This window comes from Eulemur rufifrons, chromosome 30, assembly GCF_041146395.1.
Source record: "Eulemur rufifrons isolate Redbay chromosome 30, OSU_ERuf_1, whole genome shotgun sequence".
In the NCBI taxonomy this organism is placed as follows: Eukaryota; Metazoa; Chordata; class Mammalia; order Primates; family Lemuridae; genus Eulemur; species Eulemur rufifrons.
The window spans coordinates 91,954,590-91,978,705 of record NC_091012.1 but is presented as its reverse complement, the minus strand read 5'-3'; the positions used below and the strand labels follow the sequence as shown (position 1 = coordinate 91,978,705).

General features: G+C 42.4%; 1 protein-coding gene across 1 annotated transcript; it reads left to right on the top strand.

Annotated features, from left to right (window-relative positions):
• Window positions 1-9,350: 9,350 nt before the first annotated feature.
• AWAT1 (acyl-CoA wax alcohol acyltransferase 1) lies at window positions 9,351-20,602 on the top strand. The gene is given in 8 exon segments (XM_069463967.1): window positions 9,351-9,426; window positions 10,351-10,458; window positions 10,718-10,788; window positions 11,638-11,842; window positions 18,339-18,510; window positions 20,044-20,159; window positions 20,162-20,242; window positions 20,448-20,602. Coding segments are annotated over 8 exon segments (984 nt in total).
• Window positions 20,603-24,116: the final 3,514 nt, after the last annotated feature.

Below are 24,116 nucleotides of genomic sequence, written 5' to 3'. Positions count from 1 at the left end.
GGAGTGGTTAAAATTTTTTATTATGAAAAATTTTAAACATATACAAAAGTAGAGAGAACAGTATAATGAACCTCCATAAGCTCATCACCTAGAGTCAACGATTATCAAGATACTGCTACTTGCTTCATCTATTCCAATTTTTCTTTCTTTTTTTTTTTGCTGAAGTATTTTAAAATAAATTTCACCCTTATGTATGTCACTTCTGGAAAATACAACCATTTTCTTACATAACAATAAAGCCATTATCACACCTAACAAAATTAAAAGTAATTCCTTGATACCATCTAATACTGGATCCATAGTCAAATTTCCCTCATTGCCTTCAAAATTGTTTTTTTCAGTTGATTTATGATGTCCCATAAATTATTTTAATCTAGAGCAGTCCTTCATCTCCTGTCCCCCACTTTTTTCATACCACTGACTTCTTAAAGAAACTAGATCACTATGCTGTAAAAAGTCCCATATTCTGGATTGGTCTGTTTGCCTCCTTGTGTTGGCTCTTAACTTGTTCCTTGATTCCACCTACTTTCTGTAAACTAAAAGTTAGCCCAAGGCTTGCTCAGATTCAAGTTCAACTTCAAAGGCAAGAGTACTTTATAGGAAGGTATTGGTAGGTCCCTCACATTGGGTTGTCCCACTTTTAGTGATTCTAAGATTGATCAGAAGTACAAGCGGTGATATCCTGAACTTTTCCCTGTGACATTCCACATCAATCTTTCATCTAATGGTTTTAGCAGCCAATGATGATCATTGCCTGACACTATTATTTCCTCAGAGGTTATACAATAATGCTTTTGTATTTCTATCATTCCCTCCACACTCATAAGCTAATATAACACAGTACATTCAGAGACACCTCACTTCCAACTCCACCCCCTCTAACCTGTTCCTTCCCTCTCCTTACAGGTAATCATTTTTGTTAATTTGGGGTTTTTTTTTTCCTTCTAGAGTCCTTTTTGCAATCAGAAACATTTGTGTGTGTGTGCGTGTGTGTGTGTGTGTATTTGTGTGTGTATATGTATATGCTTATGTACCCCATCTAGCCCAAAATGTAGCATGGTATATGCTATTATGTGTCTTGCTTTTTCCTGGAAATCACTCCACATCAGTGTCTAGAGATTATCCTGATTGCTGGAGGGGTTTTGAGCAGGGGAATGGCAAACTCTGGCCTGTTGTTTAGCAGCCTTCCTCTAGATGCCTTGTAGAAAATAGAATTTAAAAGGGCAAGTACCAAAGCAGGGAGGCCATCAAGAGGCTATTATGATGGTCTAAGGAGCCATGGTGATGAACCAGCTTGGATCATGCAAATAAGAGCAACACCCTAGGCACAGAGGGGCCTGGGCCCCTGACAACCTCACTGAGCAGAGCTGCCACAGTAGCGCAGACACCCTGTGGTATCTGAGAGGGAGAGAGAAATAGATGTTTATCTTATTTAAGCTACATTTTATTTTGAATGTCTGTCACGTGCACTGAATCTACATCCTAACACAAATCATTCGGGTTCCAACACACTGTTATCGTTACCACTGGGAGTCAAGTCAACTGGCTTCTTGTCTTGACGGGGTTGGTCATGTGACCTTGGGCAAAGAAGCGGTGAGTGCGTATTCCAGGTAGAGGGAAAAACATGGGAGAGGTTCTAGAGGCTGTGAAAGTTGTCCTTTACTTCATAAGCAATAATTTCTGAAAGTGACAAGTGCAAAGGGAATTTTCAAAAGATTAAATGGGTAGGGGAGAGAAGAGAAACCAGATCCCAGGAGACCAGAGTAGAAATCCAGCCCCAGGGCCTGCTTCCACCCAACAGTCAGTCATGGATGACTCAAGATAACTTATTTCCTGGAAGACTTGCCATGGCTTAACACTACCACCTCCTCTCTGACCTCACTTCCTACTTTTTTCTCTACTTATTGCTCACCACACTTCAGCCACACTGGCCCTCTTGCTGCTCTTTGAACAAGTTAAGCATGCTTCTGCCTCAGGGCCTTTGTTCCTGCTGTTCCCTCTGTCTGCAAGGGCTCTCCCCCTAAATAGCCACATGCCTTTCCTGATCAATCTTTCTAAAAGTGTAACCTATTCCCCATTCCCCTTGCTCTGATTTATATTACTTTGCAGAAGGTAACACTGCTTGGCATTATATTATATTATATATTATATCATAATTATTTGTATTTGTTGTCTTCCCTCCCTAGAATATAAGCATGATGACGACAGAGACTCTGTCTAGTTCACTTCTGTAACTCCACCACTTAGAATACTGCATATAACCTAGTCAGCACACAATAAATGTTTGTTGAATAGATGAATGAAATATAAAATATATTTCACTTAAGTCCTTCTACTAGTACTTTTCTTTAAGGAATCTTAGGTAGAGAAAATGTGAGGCAGCATGGTGGGGAGAGGAGAGCTAGGATGAAGATTCAGCCCTCAGACTAAAAACATGGGGAAAGGAGCTTGAAGAGGAGCCAAGAGGCCTAGCCCAGCCCCATTTCCAGACCGACACTCACTCAGGTCAACATTTGGGGAGACTTTTACATTTCCCATAACTAGCTACTTTTGCAGTCCGTTCTTTTCCCTAAAGTTATGAATAATTTTTTTAAGAAAAACAAACTTCTAAACTTTCAGAAGAAAGTATAGAAAAATATCTTCATAACCTTAGAAGAGGGAAGGATTCATTAAACAACGCACAAAAAGTACAAACCTCAAGGGAAAGGATTGAAAAGTTCAACCACATTAAAATTAAGAACTTTAAAAAAAATCTCTAAAAGGCCGGGCGCGGTGGCTCACGCCTGTAATCCTAGCACTCTGGGTGGCCGAGGCGGGAGGATCGATTGAGGTCAAGAGTTCAACACCAGCCTGAGCAAGAGCAAGACCTTGTCTCTACTAAAAATAGAAAGAAATTAGCTGGACAACTAAAAATATAGAAAAATACAGAAAAAATTAGCCGGGCATTGTGGCACATGCTTGTAGTCCCAGCTACTCGAGAGGCTGAGGCAGAAGGATTGCTTAAGCCCAGAAGTTTGAGGTTGCTGTGAGAAAAAAAAAGGAACAGGCAAATAGCCAGAGGCAGACAGGGTAACTTGGGTTTAAGCTGAGGTTGACCAGCAATCCTGCATCACAGGCTGGCCCAGCATGGCAAAGCAGGTGGGAAAATGTCTGTTTATTCTAATCACTCAGACAGAGAAATCAAGATCACTTGCCCTTTTGATGTCCACTAATCTTTGACCTAGGACTAAACCTGAATGGTTTCTACTGGCTTGGTCACCTTTTGGAATGACCTTGCTTCTTGGTTTATTCTTGCCTTAACCTCCCTACCTTGCTGACCTCCCAGATCTTAGAACTTCAACTTGTTTCTTGAGGTCTAGATCTCCATATGACCAGGCATTGGTTTAGGAGAATGTTGACACCTGTCCTTCCTTCCCCTTCTCTGTGACCTACATTAGCTAGTTGCTGCCCACATCCTATTATGACACTTGAGAGTTTGATGCTGCTCTGATGAATTCTTATAAGCCAGGGACTGAAGAAAAGAGAAAGAAGAACTCCATCAGCCCTCAGAGAGGGAAGTGAAGGTCAAGGAGGCCAGACAACTAGCTGCTAAGCTGTGATCCAGAGGCAAGACAGTCCTTCTCATGTGTACTATTCTAGAAGGAAATTCCGGCTGGAAAAATATGAATCAATAAAGATAGATAGATAGAGATAAAATATGGATCAATGAAGATAGATAATATAAAAGAAGGATGTCCAAAAAATGATGAAAATATGTCATAAACCAAGGATTATGATTACTACAATTCTATGAGGTCACATTTAAAAAAAAAAAAAAGGAAAGGATCAGTGTACTTACTAACAACCAGTTCTCCACATTCCCAGGTTTCCTTTTAGCTTTTACTCTTTTACCTATTGCTTCATTTTCTTTGATATAATTCAGAGTGGCCAAGACCACTTGCATACCAAGAAAATCCCCAGATGCCCCAGATATTCTGGCCTAAGAAATTATAATGCACTCACCACTAGTTCAGGTGAAATGATTTAATTTTTTCTCAAGAGGAAAAGAAAATAATATAAAAGCATAGAAACCAACATGTTGATAAAAACAGACTTCTTACCCTAGTTTATCCTGGGTACAGGCTGACCTCAATGATCCATAGCGTATAAGTCCCATTTTTCAAGGCTTCACTTCAGCCCTGGACTTGGCTTGCATTTGAACAGAATGTTCCCTCTGTTTAAGCTGAGGTGAATCTAAACAGCAGCCCTACCAGGTCTAGTAGGATTTTGGAGGTTTTCACAAAGCCTGCTGTCTTAGTGCATTTTGTGTTGCTGTAAACAGAATACCACAGACTGGGTAATTTATTATACAAAGAAAATAAATTTATTTCTTACAGTTCTGGAGGCTGAGAAGTCCAAGGTCAAGGGACCCGTGTCTGATGAGGGCCTTCTTTCTGCATCAACCTGTGGCAGATGGCAGAAGGGCAAGAGAGGGCAAGAGCAAGAGCAAGAAAGGACCAAACTTGCTTTTATAACAAACCCACCCTTGTGATAATGAACCCACACCAGCAATAACAAGCCCACTCCCATGAAAATGACATTAATACATTCATGGGGACAGAGCTCTCATGACCTAATCACCCCTTAAAAGTTCCACCTCTCAACACTGTTGCCCTGGAGATTAAGTTTCCAACACATGAACTTTGGGTGACACATTCAAACCATAGCACCTACTTGCTGAGGTCAAGCCCTCTCTTCAGACCCAGTCATCTGCTTGGAGAGAAAGGCTGATTCTGCTGACCTGGCAACATGGTCCCTGAACCCTACCCAGGGTGATAGAGGCTTGAAAATGTATCCCACTTTCTGCATCACTAACTCCTATAAACCGTTGAAGGGGAGGACACAGCAGTGCCACTGAGAGGGCTGCATGTAAAGGAGAGTTTCTTATCAGTGACCTTTCACCTACCATTAAAAGACCGAGAGATTTGACCAGAGTGTGGAAGAGACATGTCTAAAATTTAGTGCTTCCTCTGTAATAGAAGATTGATTAAATGAATGATGGCATATCCATACAATGAAATGCTACGTATTGACATTATGGAAGAAAATTGACATGAAAAATGCCCACAATATACCTTTGGGTGAAAAAGCAGGTTACAAAATGTAACATAGAGTATGATCCCAATTTGGTTAATAAATTATATATAACTAATATTTCTTGAGATTTTAATATGAACACATATATGAGCAAGGCACTGAGCAAAGTGCTTTACATAAATTATTTTAACTTCATGACAACCCTATGATATGGGTAGGTATTATATTTATCTGTTTATGTATGAGGAAACTGAGGCACTAAGAGATTAAGTCATTTGCCATAGTTCACTAAAGTGGCAGAGCCGAGACACAGAGCTAGATTTGTTGGACTTAAGAGCCCAAACTCTTAACAGTGACACTACATCTATGCCTATATTTGCATAGGAAAAAAGCCAAGAAAGATGCCAGGATAACAGTTAGCAGGGGTTATTTCTGGATGATGGGATTGTGAGTGACTTTTGTTCCCTTTATGCTTTTCTTTTTTCTTTCTTTTTTTTTTTTTTTTTTTGAGACAGAGTCTCGCTTTGTTGCCCTGGCTAGAGTGAATGCCGTGGCATCAGCCTAGCTCACAGCAACCTCAAACTCCTGGGCTTAAGCGATCCTACTGCCTCAGCCTCCCGAGTAGCTGGGACTACAAGCACGCACCACCATGCCCGGCTAATTTTTTCTATATATATTTTAGTTGGCCAGATAATTTCTTTCTATTTTTAGTAGAGACGGGGTCTCACTCTTGCTCAGGCTGGTCTTGAACTCCTGACCTTGAGCGATCCACCCGCCTCGGCCTCCCAGAGTGCTAGGATTACAGGCGTGAGCCACCGCGCCCGGCCGCCTTTATACTTTTCTGAGTACTCTGAAAATTTTATGTTTTACATGGATTATTTTCATAATCAGGACAAACAATAAATCAATTTACATTTTTTTTTTGAGACAGAGTCTCACTCTGTTGCCCAGGCTAGAGTGAGTGCCGTGGCGTCAGCCTAGCTCACAGCAACCTCAAACTCCTGAGCTCAAGCGATCCTCCTGTCTCAGCCTCCCGAGTAGCTGGGACTACAGGCATGCACCACCATGCCCGGCTAATTTTTTCTATATATATTTTTAGCTGTCCATATAATTTCTTTGTATTTTTAGTAGAGGTGGGGTCTCGCTCTTGCTCAGGCTGGTCTCGAACTCCTGAGCTCAAACAATCCGCCCACCTCGGCCTCCCAGAGTGCTAGGATTACAGGCGTGAGCCACCGCGCCCGGCCTCAATTTACATTTAAAAAAAAAGCAAAAAAGCCATTGTTACCAAGATGTAGGCAGCAAACCACTGAGGAGTGGGGGTAGCTTAATTATTACAAGAACTCTGGAAATCCCTACCTGGCCCAAGCATTGTCTACAATGAATAAATAATATGCTTGCCGAACATGTTTTTTTTAAGGCATGTAAATACTGTCATGATATGTATACATAGTGCCTTTAATGTGTTATACATTTCTCAATCAATTGATGTTAAAGATACAACTATTGTCATGTGGAGGTCCATGGCATTTTAAACATTGAAATACTAAGGCAATTGGGCTCTTGTGCTAAAAAGGAAAATATATATACAGATCAAGTCTCTATAGCTTCAGTGTCTTCTCAACAACCTACCTCCTTTATTTCAGGGGCAGGGGAGGAGGAAATAAAGGAGAAAAACTGAGAATTCACACATTAGCAAAAGTTAACCCAGAAGGCTTGCTTCCTGGAGAAGACAATTTACAAGGATGAGAGAGTGGAGAGGAAGTTGACGCAGGCCCAGGATATCCTATTCGGAAAAGACAGTGCTGATCTCCCCTGTATTGCCAGGGACAAGTCCCTACCTTCAACCAGAGGGATGTCAACGCATCATTAGGGCAGCGGTGCTGCAAGACCTGAGCACTAACATTTGCTCTAGAGCCAGGCTGATATCCAGCCAGCAGGAAGACCTGGAGTGGGAGAGCAGGAGAGGCAAAGGACGCAGAACTTTGTCTTTTGCCAAACTTCCTCAAAGGTCAGCATTTGCCTTCCTTTCTCTCATTCTTTCTTCTTCCCTTTTGTAATGTGTCTCTTGTCTTCTGTTTCTGTACAGCCTCTTGTCCCTCACTCAAGCCCCCAGGACATATGCCTCCACAGGACTCCAGTGATCTCATTACACGTAAGAAGCCATCCAATCACAGACCTCAAGCTAAGACACTGACTGTTCACTTAACACTGAGGGCCAAGGACTTTCCAGGCATTAGAAGCAGATACACTGACAAAAAATATATGGCCCCAACCCCTTTAGAAGCATACAATCTTAAGGTAGAAAAAGCAAAAAAAAAAAAAAAAAAAAAAACCCATACACATACAACCCAATTTGCTTTACTGGGCATAAATTTACAAGGTAAGAGACAGAGTCAGAGAGAGGAATGAGGTTTTGCAGAGCCTGCTGCTGAAACCTGGAAGACTAGCTTACTCCAAAGGAAAACAGGCTTCAATAAGTCAATGGCATGGGGAAAAAAGAAGGATAGAAAGGGAGATTGCTCTATATTAAAAAACAAATTAAGATCTAGCTAAAGAGATGAAACCTGAATCTGGTCTAGTTTTTGAATCTAGCTGCCAATCTGTGGGAAATACAGAGGAACATGCTGAAGTGCAGTAAGTATGAAATAAACAAAACCCAGACTGTGGGAAATTCTACAGGTCAAATGCCATGAGTTCTTCAACGGCTAAATCACAAGGAAAGGAAAGGGGTTGAGGGGGGAACATGTAGATTAAAACAGACAAAAGTGCCAAAGTCATGAAAGACAAAGAAAGACTGAGAAACTGTCACAGGTTGGAGGAGACAAAGGAGACATGATGATTAAATGGAATGTGGAATCCCAGTGGGATCCTGGAACAGAAAATGGACGTTAGTGGAAAAATTGATGCAATCCAAATAAAGCCTGGAGTTTAGTTAATAGAAATGCACCAATATTGGTTTCTTAGTTGTGATAAATATACCATGGTTACGTAAGATGTTAACATAAAAGGGAAGCTGAGTGAAAGGTACAGGGGACTCTCTGTACTCTCTCTGCAACTCTCCCATAAATCTAAAATTATTCCAAAATAAAAAGAGAAAGCTTAAAGGACATACCAATTTTTTGAATGAGCAAGTCTAAACCACAGTCATTAAGGAAGTACATTCGGGTAAGAAAACCATGGAAACGCGAGGAAAAGATGACTCCAAATGTCAGGATAATGGTTGCTTTGGGAGGAGGAAGAGGATTGTGATTGGAATGGGCACATGGAAGAGTGTTCTAGGGTGGGTAGAAAAGTTCCTTTTCCTTCAACTAGTGGCGGTTACAAGGTGTTTGTCTTATAATAATTCATTAAGCCATACATTTGTTTTAAGTGGTTTTCTGTATCTGGATTCTATTTTAATATGGAGAGGAAGAGAGAGAGAGAGAGAGACAGACAGACAGACTTAAGAGACATTACATCCAAATATAATCAGTGGACCTTACTTAGATTCTGATTCAAATTAACCAACTATAAAAAGACATTTGAATATGCACTGGGTATTAGATATTGTTAGAGAATTATTAAATTCATTAGGATGATAGTGTTATTGTTATGGAAGTAAATACCTGTATTTTTTGTAGACTCATAGTGACATATTTAGGGGTGAAATGACATGCTATCTTAGAATTATTTTAAAATACTCCAAGAAAAAAAAGCCTGGGGATATAAATGAAACAAATATGGCAAAATGTTAATAGTTGTTGAAGATGAACATAAAAATAAAAATTCGTTGCATTCTCTAGTTTTGTGTTTGGAAATTTTTATAATAAAAAGTTAAAGGAGGGCAGCCCCAAACCAGGCCGCTTCAGGGCAACAGAGACCTAATCCCAGGTGTTCCCCACGCTACAAATCCCCAGCATTCCCTTCCCATCAGTCATCCCCCTCAGGTCACAACCCCTGCAGTCTCTGAGTAGCCTGTGAGAGAAGTGCTTCCCCTTCTCTGGGTCTCCGGGTCACTCAAACTGGATGGCAGCCATTCTCACTTTTCTCCATCCCGATGTCCTAATAATCCTAGGAGAGAGAGTCAAAGGGCAATTGGGCTGGACCAGAACTGATGGGCAGTCCTTGCACTTCAGAGCCTTCCCTCTGCAGTGGATGGGGGGTGGGGGGACTGGGCAGGTGCAAACTCCTCATAGTCATATGCATTCACTATCCAGTGAGCTTCCAGAGGCTGGCGACACCTTTGGTTGGAACACCGTTCTGGGATTTTTGCCTCCCTCAGGCTCCTGGGCATCATGCCTCATTCCAAGCAGCTTAAACATTTCCACAGTTTGATGCTTCTGCAGTGGCCTTTGAGCTACCTGGCTATCTGTGAGTACCAACCCAGGAGTGCATAGCAAGAAGCCAGAGTCAGAGGCTGGGGTCAGATCTGGGGTGATTTTTATGGTCATGGGAAGTCTCACCTCGGGCCTTTTGATCATCTCAGATGGTGCTAGAGAGTAAAACCCAGGAGTCTCCAGTTCCATGAATGCCCTGGAGAAGGAAGAGATAGAGTCTCAGGGCACAGTGAGAACAGGCATGGGGGGTAGAAGAGGGTTATGATGGATATGAGTAGATAAAGTTCATTTCAGCCACTTCCTAACCCTTACTATCTAGAAAGGAAAAAGTGTGGCCCAGGGGGTGGGATCATGGGGAGTAGGACATTAGCATTGCAGACTTAGAGAAGTATAGCCTATATTTAAACCATAGAGTTGTCCACTCTGGGAGTGGGGTAGGAGGTAGCACGGGGAAAGACAGAGGCAGTGGAAGGTATGGCAAATGGGCAAGAGGACAAGAATAGTGGATAGGAAACAGTAGAGGGAAACAGTAGAGGGATGTAGATGATGGGTGGGCAGGGTGTAGGAAGATATGGATAGTGTAGGGGCAAGGGAGTGGGTTAACAAGGGCTCAAGGATGATGGATACGGAGGGAGACAGGAGACAAAAGAAAAAAGAGGGTGGCCAAATGGGGACAGGAAGGGAAGGGAAGGGATGTAGCAGGAGTAGAGGGATGGTGTCTGGACAGAGAGGCAGGTGGACAGGGATGACAGGTAGGCAGAGAAACAGGGCTTGTGTATGGTAGATGCTAGAGAAAATTTTTGAAGGACAAATGGATGTGGATGATGGATGGACAGTATCTGGATTGTGCTCAGGGCCAGAACCAAAGGCGTGTGTATTATGAGGGGCTGGTAATGGGACTGGACACAGTCAAGTTCTACTGGCAACACAAATTTTGTCTGACCTAATCCCTCGTCAGTTTGGATCTTACAGCCATTGTTCATTTATCTGCTGTTTACATCTTTGTGGCCACTACCAGCACTTTACTTTGCCTGGTTTTTCCTGGACTGGGAGACCCCAGAGCAAGGTAAGACTCACGGACCTACAAAGAAAAATACTCCACCTTGACCTGCAACCAGGCAGTCCGACTCACCATGCCACAGGGCCTCTCATCCAAGTTCTTAGAGCCACAGGAGCTGGGCCAGACAGGACCATCCTGCAGTCTCTTCCTTCCCCACCTCTCTAGCAGAGCTTTAGTCCCTCTGTGCTGCTAGAAAAGCAGCAGTCGGTGGGAGGTATTAGGTAGCACATACTGACATCATTGCCTACTGGTATTTTTGTCTCAGGTGGCAGGCTTTCAGTGTGGGTAAGGAACTGGTGTGTCTGGACCTACATCAGGGACTATTTCCCCATTACAGTAAGTGTCTCTTCCCCAGTGTCCCTCATAGTCCCACTAAGCATTTATACCAAATGACTAATGTTGTCCATAGGAAGATGAGCCAACATTCCTTCTGAGCACTCTATACTCTGCTATGATACTTTGGACACCCCTGGCACGACCCGCCAGATGACACAGGCAGAGGCAAGTACAGTTCAGTTCAGTTTAATAAACACTGATGGAAAGTCTACTCTGAAACACATGTTAGGGGTACGGAGAAGTGACTAGGACATGATTCTCTGCCATCAAGGAGCTCTCATCTAATGGGGAGGATAGACAAGAATATGATTATAGTTTGGTACAAGGTAAAGAAGTAGTTCAGGTGGGGGATAAGGAGAGGCTTCACAGACATGGTGATAGCTAAGAAGGGTTTTCCAAGTTCAGTGAAAGTTGCTTAGGCAGATACTACAAGGGGGTTGGGTGGAAACCATACCAGGAAGAGATTACAGGACTGTACTGCTATGTTGATCCTCAGGGCACTCTTTGGAGTAAACAAAAACACTGCCCTGATTTTTAGAGCAGAGCTTCCCAACCTTTTTCACATAACGGTGCTCTTAAAAAATGATAAATTGCATGAAGTGCACTGATGTAGATGGCCGAGACTACTTTCAGCCACAGGCGGGAGGCCTGGCAGTTCTAGCTGCCCCAGATCCTACCTTGTTGCCAAGGGCTGAGGAGACCAATATCTCAGCCCCCTGAAACTCACTCATGGTCTATCTATTGGAAAGTTCTGCCTTAGAGAGCACCCTAATCCCTGAAGTGTCATCACCCTTGCTTCCCTATGTGATCTCATTCCACCCCCTCTGGCATTTCTCTCCATGGCTGCAGATTCTGAAGACTAAAGAACTGTCACCTGAGCACAACTACTTCATGGTAGCTCACCCCCATGGCCTCCTGACCTTTGGCGTCTTCTGCAACTTCTGTACTGAGGCCACAGGCTTCTCAAAGACCTTCCTAGGCATCACACCTCACTTGGCCACGCTGTCCTGGTTCTTCAAGATCCCACTTATTAGGGATTACCTCATGGCCAAAGGTGATTCTGACCATATTTACTGGAGATTCTGGTCCATTTGTCTGCTTGGAAATGCACCTTTTAAGCCTCCTCTTCTCCTCCCCACCTGACCCCCATGTCATCATAACACATACTCAAAAGCATATGTTCTGGAGCTAAACTTCCTGGGTGTGAATCCTGGCTCTGCCACTTGTGGTGTGGTCTTGAGCAAACTAGCCTCAGTTTCCTCCTCTGTAAAGCAGTGCTGATGATAGTCGTCCAGCCTCAGACGTGGTATGATGACTAAATGAGATGATGCAAGTAAAGCATTCAATATCACGCCCACCTGCCACAGGGGATGTACTCAATAAGCAATAGCTGTTGCCTAGTAAAAGGCAAAAGATTTATATGATCTGAAGAGAAAACAGAGCTTCTGTTATTGGAAAAGAAAAAGGTAGAATTATAGCTGAGATTCAGAAAGTCCTTCTGGTTACCTCACTGAAAACTTCCCTGCTATAGTTTCGACTCAGTACCTGTGGGGAGTTAGCTACGCTCCCCGCAAAGAGGTTTTTTCCTTTCTTCCGATCAGGTCTCTCAGGCAGGGGTCATCAAAAAGGATGCCTGAGAGACCTGATCGGAAGAAAGGAAAAAACCTCTTTGCCGGGAGCGTAGCTAACTCCCCGCAAACTGGCATAGTCGGCAGGAAATTCCGATAGGGTCTTGAAGGCAAAAGGCTTTGCTGGAGCGAAGAGTTCCCGAATTGTATCGCAAGGGACCTGGAGAGGATTGGAAGTCACGCACGTGTCTTACCTAAAGAGAGGTAAGTGAACACCTCCAGGGCAAAGTAAATTATTATTCTGTCCGGAATAAAATAATGAGGAAGACTATCTCTTTAGAATATGTGGAATTGTTGAGAGCTTTATTGAAGAGTGCTGGAGTAGTTGCCAAAAAGAAAGAGCTTGAGGAATTGTTACATTTAATTTTCAAACACCGTGATTGGTTTCCACCACCGGATGCGTTCAAGCTGCAGCAGTGGCAGCTGGCGCTGAAAACGTTACGAAGGGCTTTCCGTAAGGGAGAAAAGATTCCTCTACATATTTGGCAGCTCTGCTCTTTAATTACCCAAGCTCTACGGCTATTTCATTCTGATTCAGAATCTTCTAGTGAGACGGAGGATTCCCGTCCTAAAAAAAGCTTAGAGGAAGATCCAAAGCCTGTTTTTTGCGAGAAGGAAGAAGTCACATATGACCTTCCCTCTGCTTCAGGTCAAGATAAGATAGAGCCAATAAAATTGGCCGCTGACCCTTCATTCGGGTCTGCAAAAAGGATAAGGGAGCGAAAAGACTCTGAAAATAAATCTTCACTTTCTTCTCATTCTGATCCTTATGAGACTGACCAAGAGGCTGCAGTGCCAGTTAAAGATGCCCTCTCCCATTGTTCAGCACGACTTAGTCGTCTTAAATTTCCATCTGCTGAACCATTGCTTTATAAGGCAAGTGGTGCCCAGAAGCGTGATTTGCCCTTAAAAAAGACAATTGAAAAAATTCCAAAAGGACAGACAAGGATTTCGAGGGGTATCAGAGAGGTGCAATTAAAAGGAGATTTGGAGGCGTATCTTTACCCTGTGGCTATAGTACAGACGAATTAAGATTCTGATGTTCAGAATGGAGTCGGAGCAAGAACCTCGGAGCCCCTGCTATATTCATGAGCCTATTCCATTTAAAACTCTAAAAGAATTAAAACAAGCCTGTGTCACGTATGGTACAAATTCTCCTTACACCAAGGGCTTGATTGAAGGATTGGCTCAAATGGAAAGATTAATTCCTTGGGATTGGGAGTCCTTGTCGAGAACAGTTCTGTCTCTCTTAGAATTTTTACAGTTCACTACCTGGTGGAGGGATGAAGCTCGCCAACAAGCATGGCTAAACCAATCTCGTGATCCACCGATAGAAATTTCAGAAGCTCAAATTACAGGACAAGGAAATTGGTTTGGCATAAATGCTCAATTAAAATATGATGATCAGGTTATTGCTCAAATCCAACAGTGCTGTATTAGAGCATAAGAAAAGATAGCTTCTCCTAAACAGTCTATGTTTTCTTGTGTAAAATGTTAAAGAAAAAGTTAATGAAACTTATGTAGATTTTACTGCTAGATTACAAGATGTTGTGCAAAAGATGGTTCATCCGCCTGACTTGGGAAATTTGAGGTTCCATATGTTGGCTTTTAATAATGCTACTTCAAAGTGTGAGCAGCTTTTACATCCGCTGCTCAAAGAATTTTTAAAGAAAATTTTGCCAAAAGGTCAAGTCAGATGCTTTTAAAATGCAAATGTTAGCTGAGGCTAGCAGCAGGGGAAAAAACAATCCCTCCCGGAAAACAAAGAACTGTCGTAAAAGGTCTCAATTACAGCCGTAAAGGACATTTGGAAAAAAAAAATTGTAAACAACCTTTCCGGAGCTTTTATCAATGACCGGAGCTCTCTTACATTAAAAGGAATTTCAGTGGATTTGAGTGTAATTGATTCAGATTATTCAAAAGAAATATCAGTTATGATAAATTCCAATTTTGATTTTCCTATTCAGACTGGAGACCGTAATGAACAACTTCTATTGTTACCTTTTATACAGATTGGAAAATCTGATGTTCTAAGGCAAGGAGGTTTTGGGAGTAGTGGAACTAAAGTATATTGGCAAACTTTTATTAATGACCAGAGACCTCAATTAGAAATTAAGTTAAATGGCAAATCTTTTGTTGAAATTGTAGATACTGGAGCTGATGTTACAATTATGTCTAAAAGTTTTTGGCCAAAGGCTTGGCGTTTACAACAAGTTCCTACTGTTCTTACCAGAATAGGAACGGTGACTGATGTATTTCAAAGTCAACAAATTTTAAATTGTTCAGGCCCTGATGGACAGACAGGCACTTTAAAACCTTACGTGGCTAACATCACTATTAATTTGTGGGGAAGAGATTTGTTACAACAATGGGGAGCATACATCAATATACCTAATATATCTGCTCCTGCTAAACAGATTATGCTAAATATAAATTATAACCCTTGTTTTGGTTTGGGTAAAAGGAGCCAAGGGGCTAAGACTTTCGAGGCACCAAAGGCACATATTTCTCAGCATGGTTTAGGCTATCCAAATTTTGGATAGCAGCCACTGCTACTGAAAAGCACCATTATGCTCTGGCTTTAAATTGGATACCACAAAAGCCTATATGGACAGAGTAGTGGCTGCTAAACCAAGAAAAATTGGGTGCTCTTCAAATATTAGTAGAAGAACAATTACAAGCAGGACATATAGAGGAGTCCACCAGTTCATGGAATTCTCCTGTATTTGTTATTAAAAGAAAATCTGGCAAATGGCAAATGTTAACTGATTTAAGAAAAATCAATGCAATTATACAATCAATAATCAAGCCAAACATATTGTTTCTCATTGTCCCACTTGTCAATTAATTAATCAGCCTAAATTTTCTGCAGGAGTTAATCCTCGAGATCTCTCACCAAATGAATTATGGCAAATGGATGTTACACATATTCCTAAATTTGGCAAGTTAGGTATTGTACATGTTACTGTAGATACTTATTCCAGTCTTATTATGGCTACTCCATCCTCTGGAGAAACTGTTAGACATGTACTCTCACATTTATACTCCTGTTTTGTATACATGGGAGTCCCAGCCACCATTAAAACTGATAATGGCCATGCTTACACTAGTCATTCTTTTACAGCTTTTTGTATTAAATGGGACATCAAGCACATTACTGGCATTCCTTATTATCCTCAAGGACAAGGTATTATAAAACTTACACATCAAACTTTAAAGAACATGTTATTAAAACAAAAAGGGGGAGGTAGACAGTCTCTCAAAGATAGAATAAAGCCTTATTTACCTTAAATTTTTTGAATATTTGTAAGGAAGATAAATTAACAGCAATAGAAAAGCATTGGAATGGGAGTCCACAATCAGACTCTTTCCCTCACCAACCTGTCTGGTGGAAAGATAAAATAGAAAATAAATGGAAAAAAGGATGGGCAAAGGTGTGGGGGAGAGTTTTTGCTTGTGTTTTAACAGATGACAGACAAACAGTCTGGATTTCAAACAGAAGAATCAAGCCCAGAGTGGAAACTCGAGGGGAAAAAGCAGAAGACAAGTCAGGCACAGATCATGATGTGGGGACAGCTGAAGAGAACATACAAAGAAGCAGACAGGATATTGGACCAGACATCTGTACCTAAAATGTCTGTAAATCTTTTTCTTGCCATGATCTGCATGGTGAGCATGGTGGTAAGAGTGTCTGGCACCCAGACACATCACTATTGGGCGTTCTAAAATTGCACCCACAGATGTACCCATTTGTAAGAAAGTACTAATTTCTGACCCTAAAACTTGGGTACAATGGGACAATTGTAGAGCTCACACGGGGCGCATTCTTGCTGGGTCCACATCTTATGGTGTTGTCCTTGACTGGAGTCCCTATGGACATCCTGCCCACTCTTGCAATTTTAAAAAGCTTCATTGGAATAAAACTGCCACTTCGATGTCTGCAAAAGACACTGACCTTAAAAGTCATATTACATGGCTCAATGATGGTATGAGCTCTCCAGCTCCTCATATTTTAGATGGCCCTATTCATGATCAATTGTGGAAAATATCAGCTGCTTTGCACCCTTTGCAGGCCTGGATTAGCACACACACTTTGGATACAAACAATAGCCAAGAATGGACTTTTAATTTAAATTCTACTCATTATATTCAAGTTTGTGTTAGACTACCTTACTTATTTATGCTGTTTATAATGAACCTTCTTTCCTAGTGACCTGTAAAAACTGTTCTTATTATACCTGTATTAACAATTCTATAAAGTTTCCTTATAAAGAAACACTTTAGGCCGGGCGCGGTGGCTCACGCCTGTAATCCTAGCACTCTGGGAGGCCGAGGTGGGAGGATCGTTTGAGCTCAGGAGTTCGAGACCAGCCTGAGCAAGAGCGAGACCCCATCTCTACTAAAAATAGAAAGAAATTATATGGACAGCTAAAAATATATATAGAAAAAATTAGCCGGGCATGGTGGCACATGCCTGTAGTCCCAGCTACTCGGGAGGCTGAGACAGGAGGATCCCTTGAGCTCAGGAGTTTGAGGTTGCTGTGAGCTAGGCTCATGCCACGGCACTCACTCTAGCCTGGGCAACAGAGTGAGACTCTGTCTCAAAAAAAAAAAAAGAAAAGAAAAAAAAAGAAACACTTTATATTCTCAAAGCCAGAACAGGACTGTGGTTACCTGTTAAAATGAGTAGAGTCTGCCAAGAAACACCAGCAATGTTCCTTTTGGACAAACTACTTAACCACATCCTTAAACGTACAAAAACATTTATTGGTCTCTTAATAGCAGCTATTTTGGGAATCATTGCTGTCACTGCTTCTTCGGCCACCACAGGTGTGGCTGTGCATCAGACCGTTCAAACCACTGAATTTGCTCAAAATTGGCACCACGATTCAAATCAATTATGGTCTACCCAAAATCAAATTGACACTAAATTAGCTACTCAAGTGGCTGACTTACAACAAGCAGTCACCTTGTTGGGAGAACAGGTTATAAGTCTACAAAAGCAACTTAGACTCCGTTGCGATTGGAATATCACTCAATTTTGTGTTACACCTCATATGTATAATCAAACTTGGTTTCCTTGGGAAAACATCAAAAAACATCTACTTAATCAAGGAAATCTGATTGAAGAGATTGAAAACTTACAACAAGAAATATTAAGTACCTTCAGTCACAAACTTAAATTGCTCTCTGAAGCTGGCATTATTAATGACATCTCTTCTGGTTTAGAATCAGCTGATCCACTTTATCATCTTAAGATCTATGGGAGTTCCACTATTGTAACTTTTGGCATTATTTTAATCCTTTGCTTGTGTTTATTTATAGTCTGGAGAAAACTCCAAAGAAGACAAGAATCCGGAGACCAACGCCTCGCTGTGATGGCTGTCCAACTCCATCAACTTTCTTCAAAAAATAAAAAAGGGGGAGATGTTGAGCCTAAGAATACTGAGTTATAGAAATGCCCCATGTACCCTGTCTTGTCTTTCAAAACAGGTGAGAACTAAAGGCCCAGTTTACAGCTGTCTCTTTGAAGTGCAGCTATTACTGACCAACGAGACGCCCTCCTGAGGCGAGGCGCTTTTGAACTAACACACTTATTTTTTCTTTAAGGCAAAGCCTTATTTGACTTCTGAAATCAAATCTTGTCTCCAAAAATACAGGGGGCATTTCTATAACTCAGTATTCTTAGGCTCAACAAGTACCTCCTGCAAAGTAGGGATAGTGCCTCAGCATGAGCTGTGTTCTGTTTGTCCACAGCCTTCTCTTCTCCACACCCTTCAGTCCCATCTCACTGAGCCTTTCCTGCTAGTGCCCATGGCAACAGAGGGCACATGAACAAGCCAGTGAAGAGCAGAGAGAAGGGTGTTGCCTCTGAGCCATTTTCTCCCCTCCTGATCATTTTGCTCCTTGATTCTCATGCAGGCGTGTGCTCCGTGAGCCAGCCAGCCATCAACTACCTGATGAGCCATGGTACTGGCGACCTTGTGGGCATTGTAGTGGGAGGTGTGGGAGAAGCCCTGCAAAGTGTGCCCAACGCCACCACCCTCATCCTCCAGAAGCACAAGGGGTTTGTGCGCACAGCCCTCCAGCACAGGTAGGTATTCTCCCCAGAGAGGGAGTGGGTGGCCTTCTCTGAGCAGCATGCCCTGTAGGTGATGCCAGGATGAATGAATCAGACCCAAGTCTCGCCCTCAAGGAACTTACTACTGAGTAGAAGTGATGGGCATACAATTTTTAAAAGGTTTGTGTCATCCACTCCTTCTGAGCTAGCTGGACCAGTTCTCAGGAAGCCAAACCATAAACCCAGGTTCAGTATCGTGGGGGATTGGGCTAGGGCCGCCCTAGCATATAGCTGATGCCCACATTATCTCTATCAATACTGATATCCACACCTGTCTGTTAATGGTAAGTGCAAGTGGCAGAACAGCATAATGAGTGTGAGTGCAGGATCTGGAATCAGGGGCCTGATTTAAAATCCTGGCTCTGTGACTCCACGCACTCTGGGACGGGTTCCTTAACCATTCTGGGCCTTGGTGTTTTGCATCTTCATAATGTGGCTACTGGTAATTGTGCCTACTCCAAAGGGTGATTGTGGGCTTTAAATGAATTCATCCACATAGATCACTTGTCATATCCCTGGCACACAGGAAGAGATCAGTAAATGTTGGCCACTCTGACTTAGGGGTGAAGAGCAGGAGCCCAATGCTGGATCTGTGGAGTAGCCCATCAGGTCAGCAGGACAGCTCATTGGACTCAGGGACAATTGTCTTACTGCAGACTCAGAGAAGAGGGGAGCATTTCTTCTATGGACCTTGCCTGAGGGGCCTGTTCATCAGTTGGGAGTATAATGCAGGGGACAGAGTTCTGAGCTGGGAGGGAAGAGTCCTGGGTTCTAGTTCAGGTCCTGCCACTCGCTGACTGCCTGAATGACCTTCCCCTTCTGAACCTGGGCTTCTGCAACCCCACTGTGACCTCCACTGCCTTTGCTGTGAGGAACCAGTAAGGTAATATATATCACAGTGCTGAGAGATTGTTCTAGCAATTCATAAAGATTTGTGTAAGAGAAACTGTGTTTTCTTTACTCTTCTTTCACTCAAGGAACTTAAGGAGCCCGATTCTCTACCTAGGACACTGTTCAGGGTGGATTCACATGGTCCATGGAAGGAAAACAATTTTTCTCTAATCCCATGATCCAAGGACAGAATACGTTATGCACAGCTCCCTTGGGTGAGGGGCATATCGTATACAGGATGTGCACATATGCAAAAGTATTGTCTTCTCTGTGCTTTCCACTAATAGACACAGAGTTGGATATTCCCCTCCTTGACACCTCCTGGGAACTTTTCATGATGTGGGTCTCTGGGGATCTCTATCCAACTCCTCTTCCCTCCATGCACCCCCATATCCTGCCCTTGTAATCCTGGCCCAGAGATAGCACTCTCACTGGCCTTGAAAATTTCAGGACGAGAGACATTAAATAGGGGAGCCCTGTTTAGTGTAAGAAGAAATGGTTTATACCACCAGAATTTTAACAAAATAGATGGGGGCCTGACAGCCAACAAATGTTTTTCCAGAGTGGGTCCCATTCCAGCCTGTGTTTGGGAAATAAATCAGGGTTTTCCTACAGGGCTCATCTGGTCCCCACCTTCACGTTCGGAGAAAGGGAGGTGTATGAGCAGGTGCTGTTTCATGAGGACAGCTGGATGTACAAGTTCCAGAGCTGCTTCCACCGTGTCTTTGGTTTCTCTTTTGTGTCTTCTATGGACAAGGTTTCTGCCAAGGCTCCACTGGGCTCCTGCCATACTCCCGGCCTATTGTCACTGTGGGTGAGTGCTGCTCTCAGCCTCAGGTCCACCTCAGTTTTCTCAACATCAGCCCCAGCCCACCCCCACCAAAGAAGAGGGCAGCAGAAGGCCAGAAATTGGGAGCTGACTTGGGGTGCCAGAATGTCAGGCCCAAGGAAAGAAAAGGAGGTTAAAGGAAGAGGAGAGTCTAACACCTTCCCTTCTCTTTTCTCATCTCTCTTGGCAGTTGGGGAGCCCCTGCCACTGCCCAAAATTGAAAAGCCAAGCCAGGAGATGGTGGATAAATACCATGCGCTCTATATGGATGTTCTACACAAACTGTTTGACCAGCATAAGACCCAGTACGGCTTTGCAGAGACCCAAAAGCTGCTTTTCCTGTGACTGAAGGGACCGAGTATCCAAGAACACAAGAGTGCCTGCTACCAACCAAAGAGAGGCCTGGCGGAGGAAGGGAGAGGAGGGAGGCCGTGTGGTAGAGGAGAGCATTAGGAACTCCTTCCTGGCCTCCTTGCCACACAGCCCTTGCAGGAGTTCTCCCTGAGGAGCTTCACTCAGTCACTCCTCAAAGGGGGGCTCCTCCTGGCTTTCCTCTCTAAGCCTGACACCTCAGGTCCTAAAGGACTCCTGAAGGCATGAAATGATGGCCAGACCATTTTGTTTTGTTTTCAGTCTTAATACAATTTTAACACTGAGATGTAATTTGCAGATCATAGACCTAACATGTTTAAAATATAAAATTCAATGCTGTTTAGTATATTCACAAAGCTGTGCGACCACCACCACTATCTATTTTAGAATGTTTTTAGCACCCCAAAAAGAAACCCAGTACACATTAGCATTCACCGTCCATTCTCCCATCTTCCCCAGCCTCTGAGCAGCCACTGATCTACTTTCTGTCCCTGTGGATTTGCCCATTCTGAACAATCATATAAATGGAACCCTATAATATGTGGTCTTTGGTGACTGGCCTCTTTCTCTTGGCATGTTTTCAAGGTTCATCCATGTTGTAGCATGTATCAGTGTGTCATTCCTTTTTATGGCTGAATAATACTCCATTGTATTAATCTTTTTTTCATTAATTCACCGGTTGATGGCCATTTGGGTTGTTTCCACTTTTTAGCTATTGTGAATAGTGTTGCTATAAACATTTATGTACATACATGTTTTTGTGTCATAATCTGCTGCCCTCAAATATAAAGGTTTGCGTTATGCCCACACCACTGACAGAGAACAGGTAGGATAGCTAAAAGGTATTTTACTCAGGATCATTTTCCAGTTGGCACAGGCATTTCCCATAGGTCACCTTGTCCTCATAATGATACTCTGACTTCACAGTCCCAAGGTACTTAACCATCCTGGCAGCCAACTGTGGGGAATACACTCAGTATCTATGTTTTAAATCGTTACCAAATTCTGTTTAAAAGTTTTTCATAAAGCTGTATTCTGAGAATTTTAAAAAGAGTAAATAAAAACACAGATGTCTCTCCCTTCACAGGCAACCAACAAGAGGCACATTTAAAAAATGGCAAATGACCAAAAGTTAACAGACCATTTGGACTACTGGCCTTTTTTCTTTGCTAGTGGCCTTAGGTGGGGTCTCACCCTCTTCTTTCACTTACACTCTTTCGGGTCTGAAATATCTATTTCTAACCCAGAATTTCCTCATAAACAACAGCCCAATATATCCAATTTACCTATCTCCAACAAGCACCTCTATCTCAACATACCCAATACCAGGCAAATCATCTTCCTCCTCCCAACCTTACATCTTATCACCAAGTCCTATCAATTTTACCATCTTAATGTTAATCCAACCTGTCCCCTCTCTCCTTCTCCACTGTCACAACCTAGTCAAGGCCCTCATCAACATTCCTAGACTATTGCCACTCCCTCTGGTAAAGTCCTCTCTAATCAACCCATTCATCATACTAATTCAAGGGCAATCTTGCTAAAAACTTAAATCTGACTTGTCATTCCTCTGCTTAAAATCCTTTCTTGCTCCTACAGTGCCTCTACTAGAATATCCTAAATTGGGCTCTGGAGGCCACTAATGGTCCTCAAATATTAATAAATATTGAACAGTAAAAAAAACTGGTTCTGTGGTAAAATAAGTGTGGGAGATGCTGGATTAAACAAAGTTAGACAGATGTATTTATTGAAGTATTTTCAGAGTCTTTAGTACACTAATGGGCATTGTGACTTTTGAAAAGGGAGTATTTAGCATTTCCCAAACTTATCTGACAGTGGAATCTTTGCTTCAAATATCACTTATTAACATCTCATGGAACATTTAGAGTTCCTTTAAATACAGTCTTGGAAATGCCGGCCTACAGGATAAAGTTCAAATTCCTCAACATGGCAGAGGAGGCTGCTAGTAATATAGGGAAGGTGGCTGATTTGATTTGGGAGCCTAACAGATTGGGTGAAGCCTTTACAGGAGAAGCTGGACTCATAGGGCAGGTTGAAACTTCATAGGGGGTGATCAGAAGGTAGTTGAATAAAAGAGGAATTGGATTTGAATTGTTCCCATCTGTTTGGGTTGTTTCTTCTAGAATAAGGAAATGAGAGCAGAGTTTTCCAGAAAAGTCTCAAGTGCACACATGGGAATGAGGCTGTGTTTCATGGCCACGGCTCCCTGGAAGAGTAAAAGAACAGAGGGATGGCAATTTAAGCCTTTGCTTTCTTATTAGCTTTGGCCACTTGCTCCTCCTCAAAAATTCACTCCCCCTGTATCTTTTCTCCTCACCTTCACCCTCTCCCCAACAATGCAGTCTCTCCTTTTCCCTCTCCCTCTCCCCATCTCTCTCTAAATATTTTTGAGATACCCTAATACCCTAAGTGTCTGCTCCATACTCTGGATGTCACAGTGACTTCTTATGTGGTGATCATCAAGGGAACTAATCAGTAGGACTTAATCATGGTATGTGAGGGGACAAAGGAACATTTCCCAAAAATGGCCAGGATGGCGACCCCTAGTGGACCAAATGGCCAGGGATCTGTCGGAGGTAACGATGGAGGCAGAAAGTAAGCAGAGTGATGTCCAGAGAGCTGCCCCACAGAGGGCCGGCCAATAAAGGCTCCTCACACTCTGGCCACTATTAATCTTTGTGACCTTATCTCCAATCACTCCCTATTATGATCCAAAGTAGTACACTGGACAACATGTTTTCTGAACATTTTCACCTCTCTTTGCCTTTGCTCACGTTCTCTCTACATGGTAAAGCCTATTCATCTCTTAAGCTCCTATCAAATATCACCTTCTCAGTGAAGCCTTCACCAGGCAAAATGAACCGCCCCTTCCTTCATTCTTCCATACCCTTTGATAGGGAGTGATTGGAGATAAAGGTTGAAAAGTATGGAGCTGAATAATACAATAAATAATGTAGACTAGGCTGTCAAATGATAAGAACTTAGTGAGCAGGGCAAGGAATTACACTTTCTTTACAAGTCATTCACAACTATTTATGTATTTGAAATAAAAATTCTCTTATTAAATAAGGTTTTTAAAAGGCAGAAATTCTGCATGCTATACTCACAGGATACAATACAGTAAACTTAGAAATAATAAATATAGAATTAGAGTGGGCGGCTGAATGGTAATAAACAATGTTCTCCTGAAAACTGGCTCAGAAAAGAAATTTAAAGACAATAGTGGAATATGTTAGGGGAAACAATACAATGTAAATACAGCATGTTGAAATGTATGAAAATACAGAATGATCCTGGAGCATCTCATGGTGTCAGAAAGCAAAGAAGTGCTCAAAAAACAAAAGAATTCAAGTGTGTCAGTGGGACACAGGAACAACCTGAAAAAGCTCTCAATGGCCAAAGCTGGAACATTTGAACAACAAGATAAATAACATAGTATTTTATTATAATCCAAAGTTCAAAATAT